This window comes from Dromiciops gliroides, chromosome 4 (genome assembly GCF_019393635.1).
Source record: "Dromiciops gliroides isolate mDroGli1 chromosome 4, mDroGli1.pri, whole genome shotgun sequence".
In the NCBI taxonomy this organism is placed as follows: Eukaryota; Metazoa; Chordata; class Mammalia; order Microbiotheria; family Microbiotheriidae; genus Dromiciops; species Dromiciops gliroides.
The window spans coordinates 452,351,820-452,362,962 of NC_057864.1; the positions used below are offsets into that span (position 1 = coordinate 452,351,820).

An 11,143-nucleotide genomic window follows, 5' to 3' on the forward strand; every position below is an offset into this window, starting at 1 on the left:
ATGATCTTAGTTTTTTCCTCTTGCCCATACACACTGTCCTAAGTGTCTTGGATCATCAGTTAGTCCTTTCCTATGTCCATGTGCCAGGTGAATTGTAAGGGGGGGGTGGGGGGAATGTGTGTGGATCTTTAAGGTTAGTTGTGAAGAAGATAAAGAAAGATAAACTGTTTTCTTGTTTCCCCACCAAATTCCCATGTTCTCACATGTCTGTTGCCATGTTTTATTTAATCTTTAATATATTTTAATTAAAAAAACACACACACACAAACAGTACAACATTTGGTCTGTGGGTTTGAAATGGTTTGATATGGTCCTCTCTGGTGAAATGTCTGTCACCCTCCTCTCCCTAGGCTGTTTGCAGTTCAGGCTTTCAAACTGAAAACCGAAACTCCAAAGTACAATAAATAAGTAAAACTAGTTGCCGCCCCACTTCAGTTAAGCTAGCCTGACAGAGAAGGAGGAGAGTAAAAAGGGGGAAAGGAAAAGGCAACAGGAGGAAGAGTCGCAATCCTATACAGGAGGCTAGAAGGGCAGCTAGAAAGGTGTGACGGAAGGGAAAATGATATCCTTGTGCAGGGGGCCTACTTTGGATAAAGAAGGCAAGGATCATGCTAACCCTTGTACACTCAAGTTCTAGATGTGTCTGGTTAGAGGAAAGAAAGGATTAGGCAGCTCAGCTTTGGTCCCCAGCCACAGTAGGGAACCTGGAATTAGGAGGAGGGTCTAGCTTTGGCAGAATGAAACCCAAAAAGGGAATGGTAAGGCACAGACTCTGTCTCTGGAGCCCCTGATCTGAAACTACAGTAAGGAATGTGAGTTGTTCCCCTCACTGAACCCAAACTGAGGAGTGGGGGAGGGGGAAAGTTTGTCCCAGAAATGAATGACAGGACAGGCAGCTTGGGGGGGGGAGGAAACCTCCCCCTGTAACAGAGGCTATGACCAATCCCCCTCACACAAGATGGACAGGAGTTTGGTTTAAAGGCAACTGGGTGACCAGGAAGAAGGGCAATTGGAGGAAGGAGTGAAGGAAAAGAGAAAACTTACCCTTTCACTCCCACCCCCAGATTTTGGTAACCTCTGAGACACACACCCCCCTCCAAGGGACATCTTCCCCTTGTGGTAGAAAGAGGTGGTTTCTTGGCTTTATGAAATCAGGCTCAGTCATTTTTTCTGTGGTTATTGTTAAGAACAGGGTGGCCATTGGCTAGATGATGGCTCTTCGTTCCCCCACCAGTGAGAGGCTCCTCGCCCTCAGAACTCTCCGTCTCTTCCCGATCACTGCGCTCGTCTTCTACCAGCTAAGAAGAAAAGGAAGCCAAAGATCAGAAGCTGTCTAGAAACTCCTTCCCTCTCTGCACTTAGGCCCCTATCTAATTTTTAAACTGGGGAGCATACTTGATGTGAAGGAGAACTAAGCTATAGTATTCAGGGATAGGAAGGTCTTAATTTCTTTTGCTATGAATTGTGGATCATGAAGAAAATTCGCTGGGGTGGAGGGAACCCTGTCTTAAAATGAAGGAGATACAAAGTTGAGGGAGTCCTCACCTTTCCAGTTACGAATTTGTGGGCCATTCGAAGGATGAGGTAGGCCCAGAAGATGTGCAGCACTTGCAGCACACCCATCATGGAATTGAAGAAGTAATAACCAAAAAAGGCAGGATACAGCTCAAGAGGGTACACCACTGTGCAGTGCAGGATCCTGAGGGGCAGAGAGGCAAACACTGGGAAGACCGGGAAGAGACAAGAGGCTGGGGGAGATGAGGTCACATAGTCTAGGAGCAAGGGGAGCAGAGGAAGAACGAGAAGCAGGTGGGGATAGGGGCTGGAGACAGCAAGAAAAACAGGGAGAGACCCATCTCCTAAGCAGGCAGCACCCCTGAGCTCCCACTCACCAGAAGGGTAAGATGACGAGTCGAGTGATGATGAAGACAATGGCGAAGACAATGAAGATATTGTTGCACGTGTTTTTCCATCCCGCGTAGTTAAACATCTTGGCTGACTGCACAGACACCCCCAGCCCCCTGTAGCCGTCATCAAGGGCCCCATCTCCCCCTCCAACATACATATATATGTGTGTGTGTGTGTATATGTCTATATATGTATGTGTATATACAAGCAGGACATTGGGTATTGACCCCTTATCCCCACCCGATGTCCCCAAAGGAGGCAAAAGGGGCAGAAGAGATTTAAGGTGCAGGGGAAGGTTATTTGGCCTGGGGTCTTGGGTTAAGGGAGTTCAGGGAAATCCTGACCTCCAGCAGGTAGTCAGAGGAGTCATGAAGAGCCATGATGAGTGTCCCTGCCCGGATGTAGTTGGCAAACCAGGAGAAGCTGATAAGGATGATGGTGGCCACATGGTGGATCACCTGCTCTTTGAAATCCTAGGGAAGAGATCAGAGGTCATGGGATGAGGACTTTTCTTTGTTCCCCAATCCCCACTGTTCCCTTGCCTTCCTTTTTCCAAATATCTTCCAACCCTTGCCCCTCAGGCTAATAAGGTCCTTGCCGACCCCCTAAAGCAGGGATTCCTAAATTGGGGTCCACGAATCCCCAAGGAGGTCTACAGATTTTGGGCTTCCATGAATATGGATGGGGGAAAAATTGCATCTTTATTTCAATATAATTGGTTTCCTTTTTAATTCTATCTTTTTATTCATTTAAAAACATTCAGATGGGGCAGCTAGATGGCACAGTGGATAGAGCACCGGCCCTGGAGTCAGGAGGACCTGACTTCAAATCTGACTTCAGACACTTAACACTAGCTGTGTGACCCTGGGCAAGTCACTTAACCCCAATTGCCTCACCAAAAAACCCCCCAAAAAAACCCCACAACAACAAAAACATTCAGAGAGAAGGGGTTTATAGGTTTCAACAGACTGCCAAAGGGGTCCAGATCACTGAAAAAGTTAACCCTAAAACAAAGGGAAGTTTGAGATGATCTCACACCCTTATTTCCTTTCCGATTTAGCTCAACCATACCAACAAGTTAGAGCTTCTAGTAGTAAATGGGAGAGAATTTCCAAAAACCATCCCTTTGCCAGCCAGTTGGCCTACCTTTCGTTTAACATCAGAAGCAATACTGAAGAGTAGAGACCAGTAGAAGGAGAGTTCGATCATGTAATACCAGTACTGGGAAGGGATGGTAGACTAGGAAAGAGGAAGGAAAACTGAGGCCCACCAAAGCATGAATATTCCCCAGAAGTCCCACCCCACACTGCTTTCTAGAGTTATACCCTTGTACCCCAACAAAGAGCCTTCCCAGGCCTTCCAACTTCTCTCATCTCAGTTCTTTCCAAATATGTCACAGATTCCCTTCATCTCAAGTGTCTGTCCCATCCTACCCTCCCCCCACCACAAATCTCTCTTCACCTCTTGTCCCAGATGAGGCTCTGTAGCCCCCACTTCTCATACCTGTATGGGGTAACCTTTCCATACTTCCTTCATGTCATAGAACCAAGGTTTCTGAGAAAAGATAGTGGCAAATCAGAGGAGTTGAAATACCGAACAGGGGACCAAGACTTGTGACTCCATCTCTCCTCTATCAAACCTCCACCTCCTCCCTCCCTCCCTCCCTCCCTCCCTCACTCACATCCACAATGACAGCCATGCCAGCAATGAAAGCAATAAGATAAAAGGTGAATCTCCAACTGGAAGAAGAAGCAAAGGGGACTCAGTGGGAGAACCCTGGCCTCCCCACCTATAACTCATGACCCTTTACCTCTATTATCAAGATATATAGAACATCACAACATCTCCACTTCATCCTTTTCCACACCCAGCCACTCCCTGTCCCCTTTGACTCCCGCTCCACCACCCTTGACTCTGTTGCCACCTGGCCTCCCGGAATTTCTTGAGTTGGCTTGGCCGGTCCTGATTTCGGCGTCTACGGAACCATCTTTCCACCTGACGGCTTGAGAGTCCACTCTGCCGAGACAGGAGCTCCACCTCGGCCTGAGAGGGTTGAGCAAAGACAGAAAGCTTAGCAGTGACTACTAGGCACAGACAACCCAAGTGAATGCTGATCCCCCTCAGAACCTCCAACAGTCTTTCTGGCACTGCCTCCCTAATTCTCTTCCTCAATCCTGAGCTCCAATCCTCCTTTGCATTCCTTTTCCCGAAACATCCCCTTTAGCGACCAGGGCACCAGATTCCAGCCATGACATTGTCCCCAAAATTAATCTCTTGATTCTCTAGTATCAACAAGCCCAAGGATCAGTATTTTCCATCCAAACCTCTCATTTAAGATGAAAAAGGTTAAAAGTGACCCAAGAAGGGGCGGCTAGGTGGCACAGTAGATAGAGCACTGGCCCTGGAGTCAGGAGTACCTGAGTTCAAATCCGGCCTCAGACACGTAACACTTACTAGCTGTGTGATCCTGGGCAAGTCACTTAACCCCAACTGCCTCACTAAAAAAAAAAAAAGTGACCCAAGAAGCAAAGAGTAAGAGTAAGCCAGTATATGAGCCAAGGTCTTTTGGCTACAAAGCCAGGAATCTCTATTTTCCTGCTGCTTCACCAATTTCTTCCCTGTTGTGTTCACCTTGGATGCATCCTTTCCCTCCTTCCCCTGCAACAAATCAGGTGCTCTTGGGAGAGGGGGGTGGGGGCTCAGGGGACTTGAGTCTCTCATCCTCCATACCTGTTTGGGGTGTTTGCCACTGGTACAGTAGAAATTCTCCAGAGTTGGGTTGGGGGATGCACGAAGCCTAGTCTTCTCCTTCACATTTAGGAGGGCAGCCAACGGTGTTGCCACATAACTGGGAAAGGTGTCTGGTTAAGGAGAGGGCCCATCCCTTTCAAGAACCCCTATGACATCTGAGGTTGGGGTGGGGGGATTGGGAGCTTAGAACCTTTTCTATGGCCTCAGTTTCCCCAGCTCAGTGCTGGAGAGAGGTTCCCTGGCACCCCCTCTGGCCTCTTTTGTTTCCCACAGCTCTGGACAAAGCAGCTTGTGTCCACTAGTAGCCTGGGGGAGGGGAGGAAACAAATGGCTATTGAAAGAATGGCCTAGGGGAGCTAAACCCTCAGGCAGACAATGCTGCCTTCATGGGAGGGCACTGTGGGGACACGGTAGGCAAGAAACAGAGGAGCTAAGACACTAAGGCCTAAGGACCGGTAAAACAGCCAAAGATCTCTAGGCTGAGAAACTAGTCAAAGAGAGCAGGCAGGAAAGTCTAGGAAGGGCAGAAGGGCAATATGCTCACATCTCAAAGAAGTATCTGATAATGAGGAAAAGCAGGGCCAGGGGCAAGGTGATGTAAAGGTCGGAAGCTTTGGCGTAGACACGCCCATCCCGGTCCTCCAGGTCAGCCCAGGTCAGGTTCACAGGGAGCCACAACCGCTCCCACCAGAAGTAATCATATAGAGTCTGCAGCATCCTAGGGAACCAACAGGGCAGGAAAGAAGCCATTAGGAAGAGGAACAGCCAGGGATGAGGAGCAGGAATGTTGGTGATTGTAGCATTCTAGGGGAACAAGGCTTGTTTAATGAGTCTTTGGGTTGGAAGGGTAGAGATCACTCATCACTCCCCCACAATCTGAGGGAAAAACTCAATTGTCTCCTGTAAATATGAACTTTAGGCTCTGGACTTCCCTTTTGGACCCAGGCATGAAGGGACACAAGCTCTGGTTCACTTCAATCTATTTACTGGCTAATGACGGAAGAACCTTCCCTCTGCTCCTCCTTCCATCTTGCCCAGTCCTAAAATGACCCTAACTGGGGCCAGCGAGGTGGCGCAGTGGACAGAGCACCAGCCCTGGATTCAGGAGGACCTGAATTCAAATCCGGCCATAGACACTTAACACTTACTAGCTGTGTGACCCTGGGCAAGTCACTTAACCCCAATTGCCTCACCAAAAACAAAAACAAAATAAAATAAAATGACCCTAACCAAGGACGCCTCTCTGAGGATAAGCAAAAAAGGCTTCCAGAACAAGGGAAAATGTCTCCTCTTCCCCATAGTCCACTTATGGAGTGGGCAACAAAGAACTAGAACAAGGGACTAAAGGGAGGAGTGACCGATTAAACAGAAGAAGGGACAATAAATAGGTGAAAAAAACTGTAGGTGAGAGCTAACCCAGCAGACTCTGGGCTGCAGGCCAAACTCTACACTTCTAGTCACTGGACACAGGACCCCAGACCACTGAAATCTTCACTCACCCAGGGAGAAGGGTTCAAGCAGTCTAACAGATTGACTCAGTTCTTCAAGCCCCAGTTTGGGATGGGGAGGGGAGGAAGTAGAGCAGTGGCAGGTGCCAAAATTTAGTAGGATTAAGAACTATATCATGTTAGAACTTGTCCAGAAAGAATACCACGCTAGGGGCAGGGAGCACCTACTGCCAGAGCTCTGTAAACCCTGGGGAAAGGCTGCTATATTGATATTGGTAACTAACACCCTCACCACCACCACCTCCTAGAAGGATGAAAGAGAATGGGGTTGTAATGACTGCTTGGAGAAAAGGGGGACCGGGCTGTTCTGGAGACACATGCAGAAGGAAATGTTCTCCATTGAGAAGGAAGAGGGTAGGTGGGAAAGGGTGGTTTTTAGGGTTAAGCCTGAAATCCCACAAAGCACAGGACCCAAGGTTTAAGAGAGTGAGTAAACAAGAAGATGGCGCTATCAAGTTACTCTAGTCATGGTGGTACGAAGATGACCAAGCCACTATTTTCTAGGCTCTCCATCCCTGTCTCCATTCCATGTTCAAGATGGGTCACTGAAAATGAACTGTACAGGGGACAGCTAGATGGCGCAGTGGTTAAAGCACTGACCCTGGATTCAGGAGTACCTGAGTTCAAATCCAGCCTCAGACACTTGACACTTACTAGCTTGGGCAAGTCACTTAACCCCCATTGCCTGCCCAAAATAAATAAATGAATGAATGAATGAATGAATAAATAAATAAATGAAAGAAACAGATTGATTAATTTTTTAAAAAAAGAAAGAAAGAAAACGAACTGTATCCCCCAGACCCCCAGAATATGTTCTGGCAAGAGAAAAATGATTTCTTCCTTCACAGTGATGACTTCACTATGATCTAGGAACCAGAAGACTAAGTCTTCAGACCATAATATAGCTCAGCCTATCCCCTCTTCTTCCTCCTCCTCTTCCTCCTCTTTCCCCCACCCCCTCCTGGAACTTGCGAAATCCCAACTCTGCCACTCATGGGCAAATACTCCCAGCATGAGGACTTTACCCTCTTGTGTTCACCACTTCCCCTCCTTGAACACTGCCCTCAGAAGAAGTCAGAGGTCAGTCACTGAAACTAAAGAAGCTTACGGTGCTTCCCTCACCCAGCCCAACTCTTTTCTCCACCTATACTAAGATCTTTTCACACTAAGGGCACTGTTCCCCATTCCCACCTCCATCTCGGCGGGATCAAATATTGATTTGAGTTCGAAGTGAAATGAAACCTTTTTAAATGAAAGCAATAAAATTATCTACATCAAAATCTCCTCCTCAATCCTATCCTTTACCTCCCACATTGTTTTTGTCTGGGGGAGAAGGTACAACTGAAAAGAAGGAAGGGACAGGGTAGAATTCTTAAGAATAATACCACCATGGGGTAAAGAGTAGGGACCCTAGTCCTACCTGTACGTGTCTGTACCCTCAACTAGTCCCCCCCTTCTTTTTCTCTTTTCTGCTCACCCAAAATGGGGTTAGAGAGACATATCTACTGACCAAATGGGCTTTATACTGGGACAAAGTTGCTCCCTCTGATGAAATATAGAAAGCCTATCCTGTAACAGGACTAGGCTCTAGTTATCCCCTCACATAGTGAAAGAGAAGAGAAAGATGGACAGGGGAAAATTTTCACTTGCTTTAACCCCTTTGGGGAGTTGTGAGAATTAAGTGCTTAGAGATCCTGGCAAGGGTCCTGAAGGTTGTGGGAGGAAGCCATTTCCTTGCTTTTGCCTCTTTCTCACTCAGGGAGCCCAGGTACATCTTGTTCCTGGATGGGGTTGGGGTTAGGAGGGAGGGTTTAAGGGAGAGTGGGATGTTAGCAAGGAAAGGAACCTGAGAGGAACCAACTCAACCCTAAGACTTTCCCTCCCCCACCCCCTCCCAGGAGCAAGGTAAAGTGTCTGTTCCATAATGATTGAAATAATGAAGAATGGAATTCTCTTGCCTGTTTCAGGCTCTCTCTAACCACAGACCTCCCCCCCACCTTCTTTTTCTCACCCTCCTCTACCTCCATTAGCAGAAGCTCCCTTCTTCCCTCAGCCTGCCTGGCAGAACTGGGAAAGGCACAGTAGGGACACAAACCAGATAAACAGAACAGACCTGTACAGCTCTGCTCCTAAGTTCTGTAAAGTTCCTGGAAAACTTCCTTGTTTCTGCCCCCTTCTCCCAGTAGGCTTCTTAGGACCCAGGAACCAAGTGTGAAAGAGCCAAAATAAGAGCCCAGAGCAAGAAAACTCTCTCGGGGAGAATGACATTGGTTCCCTCTACCCCTAGTGGAGTCCCTGGTTTTTTTCATTCTGTACCAGACTCTCTTTTCCACACCTACCCTCACCTTACTCTACACAAACCTTCCCACTCCCAGGGATTGCCCCCTACGCACAAAGATACATACACTGAGACACAAAGAGAAGCAGTTATCCCTCCTCTGGAAACAGAGACACCACTTTCTGAGGCAAAGCCTGGAGAACTGCCAGGAGAGCAGAGATTTCCTAGGCATTTAGTTACAAGGAACTTGAGCTGGGAGCTGCCCAGCCCATCCCTTACCTCTTCTCATTCTAACCCTAACCCTCTTCACAATCCTTGTTGGTTTTGTTTTTGTTATTTGGGGGGCGGAGAAGCTGGGGTTAGGGCTAGAAGCTCATGGGCCAAAGGACGAGGAAAAGGGGAGACCAGTTATATTTGCAGCCTCCAGTAATCTTTGCTGGGTAACTATAAGATCAGGGATTAGCTCTGGAAGCATTTCTTCCTCCCTGTAGACTTCTTTATTTTTAAGTGATCAAGTAACCTATGGGTAAAACACTGTGGGAAAAGCTGGAAGAGGAAGGATGAGGGCAGGAGAGCCAATGCTACAAACTACTCCATAAACACTCCCCCCAAATTAGGTCAGTGTTGGGACACAGAAACAGCAAGAAAAAAAGGGGCTCTCCGGTCTTATTTAAGGTCACCTGATGTGAAGCCCAACTGGGTCCCCTTACATAGAAGCCCAGCACCCAAACACAACAGCCCCAGGCTGAGTAAGGCAGATAAAATTGCAAACCCTGGGGGCAGGGATTGCAGGACAGGTTAGAAAGGTAGAGGAACAAGGAAAGGGAAAAGCACGGGAAGACAAAGAAAAGGAGAACGTAAACAAATTACACCCCGAAAGAGAATAGAAGAAAAGATGAAAAATGAAGTTCCCTTTGGAACAAGACTCCCCATTCTCAGGCAGGGCAAAGTACTAAAGGGTTAGATTGAGACAGGCGAGGGACATAGTTACACACACAAAATGACAAATGCCAAAACCTCTATATTCAAACACGGCAAAACAAAGTCACTAAAGCTTCTTATGCCCCAATACGCTTTGTGACAGCTACCCAACAGACCTAGTGGAAATGGGAGAGGCATCCCCTGTCAAAGACCCTTCCCAACCTAATCCCTTGAAGGAAAAGGGTTCACAGAGAGTAGCCAGGTTCCAAAGAACCTCAGAGACCAAAGTGCTTTGTCTAGAACTTCCAGGTCGGGGAAGTTGAAGTTAGGGCTTTGGGGCCCAGGGAACAGTCACCTCAAGCTAAAACTTAATTACGTTGGTTAGGAGGAAGGGGGTAAAAGCCAGGAGTAAGAGAAGCCCCAAATGGGCCCCACACTTTAGCCAAACACCTGCAATTAACCCACTTGTCAAATTGCCTTTCCCACTTCTGTAATTAGCAGCCTGCAGCCCAGAGAACCGGCCCAACCAGCATCCCCCCACCCGCCTGCCCGCCCCGGCCTCCTCACATACACACCCCATAACGGTGCAGGAGTGGCAGGCCCACAGGAGCCAGGGCTGGCTCTCTTAACCACTCCTTCCCGTTTCCCGTTAAGCAGATGCGGGCTGCTAGCCTCTCCGAGGTGGTCACAGCAGGCAACCCTCTTGCTCCTTTGCGGGCACATGGGGTGAGACGCAGCCCGAGCCCGCTGCGCACCCGGGCAGGGCGCACGGGCGGCGCGGGGGCTGCTCTGAACACCCTCTCCATTCTTTCCCTTTCTTTCTTTTTCTCTGGCCTCACCTCTAGGACCCGAGGCCAGGCCCGCACCCTTTCGTGGTCCTGGGCGAGGCTTCTCTCCCGGGACCTGTTGCCCAGTGTGAGAAATCTCCAGGCCCGGCGCGGAAGGGAGCGCGGGGAAGGCAGAGCTCGGAGGTGCTGGGCGAATGGGCACGTTCGTGGGCCCCGCCTCGGTGGGGCCAGGAGCCGGGGGCCCCGGCCTGGCCCAGCTCAGGCCTCGTCCCTCCCCTGGCCGTCCCTTCCCTCCCCCCAGGCTCCAGCCGCCATGAGCAGAGCAGGCGGAGGCCTGGGAGACAGCGACCGCCCCGGCAGCGGCCCCGGCCCCGGCCCCGGCCCCGGCCCCTCGCAGCCAGGCGCCTCGGGCGCCTCGCCCGCTCTCCAGCCCCGGGAGCTGGGCCGGCCGCCAGCGGGTAACCCCAAGAGCGGAGGCAGCGCCAGCGACGAGCCGGGGCTCCCCGGCGTCCCGACCAACTTGGTCCCGGCCCCCCGCTCGAGTTTCGCCTTCCTCCCGCCCCTCCGCCCCCTCCCCGGGCCCCCAGGAGCCTGGAAGGGAGTGAAGACTTACTTGGCAGGGTCCGCGGTGGCCGGGCTGGCTGTCCTCTGCTCTCACCTCCTCCGTCCTCCCTCCTTCCCCCACCTCCTGGCTCCACAGGGCTGCTCCTCTCCTCCCCCTTCCGCCTGCCCGCCTGCCCGCTCGCTCCCTCCTCCCGCCGCCGGCGGAGTCCGAACCCCAGCCCAAGTCTAGAGAGAGCAGAGCCGCGAGCCCAGAGCCCAGAGCCCAGAGCCCAGAGCCCAGAGCCCAGAGCGTCAGCCAGAGCCGAGGCGGGAGCCTAGCCGGCGCAGGGGGAAAGGGAGGGGGAGAATGGGCTGGGCCGGGCCGGGCCGGGAAGGGCGGGCGGGCGGGGGCGGGGGCGGGGGTCTGCTACAAACCTTAGCAATCA

At 50.4% G+C, this 11,143-nt stretch overlaps 1 protein-coding gene across 3 annotated transcripts; it reads right to left on the bottom strand.

Annotated features, from left to right (window-relative positions):
• Positions 1–206: 206 nt before the first annotated feature.
• CERS2 (ceramide synthase 2) lies at positions 207–11,037 on the bottom strand. 3 transcript variants are annotated; one of them, XM_044000934.1, is made up of 12 exons: positions 10,768–11,037; positions 9,942–10,075; positions 5,204–5,377; positions 4,639–4,756; positions 3,833–3,951; positions 3,590–3,647; positions 3,412–3,462; positions 3,055–3,147; positions 2,253–2,381; positions 1,893–1,999; positions 1,546–1,699; positions 207–1,298 (listed from the first exon to the last, which is right to left on the bottom strand). In XM_044000934.1, exons 2-12 carry the CDS (start codon positions 9,944–9,946, stop codon positions 1,158–1,160), a joined length of 1,149 nt encoding a protein of 382 aa, XP_043856869.1. In that variant the 5' UTR covers positions 9,947–10,075; positions 10,768–11,037; the 3' UTR covers positions 207–1,157. The 3 variants fall into 3 exon arrangements, with proteins under 3 accessions (XP_043856869.1, XP_043856870.1, XP_043856871.1); XM_044000935.1 differs by lacking the exon at positions 9,942–10,075 and having other exon boundaries at positions 10,768–11,035; XM_044000936.1 differs by lacking the exons at positions 9,942–10,075; positions 10,768–11,037 and adding an exon at positions 10,206–10,224.
• Between the last annotated feature and the right edge of the window lie 106 nt (positions 11,038–11,143).

Bases quoted from the DNA above. Each gene is read 5' to 3' on its own strand.
- CERS2 (XM_044000934.1), bottom strand. The intron at 4,757-5,203 runs GTGAGCATATTG...CACCTTTCCCAG, and splicing joins ATCAGATACTTCTTTGAGAT to TTATGTGGCAACACCGTTGG. The intron at 2,382-3,054 runs GTAGGCCAACTG...TCTCTTCCCTAG, and splicing joins CTTCTGATGTTAAACGAAAG to GATTTCAAAGAGCAGGTGAT.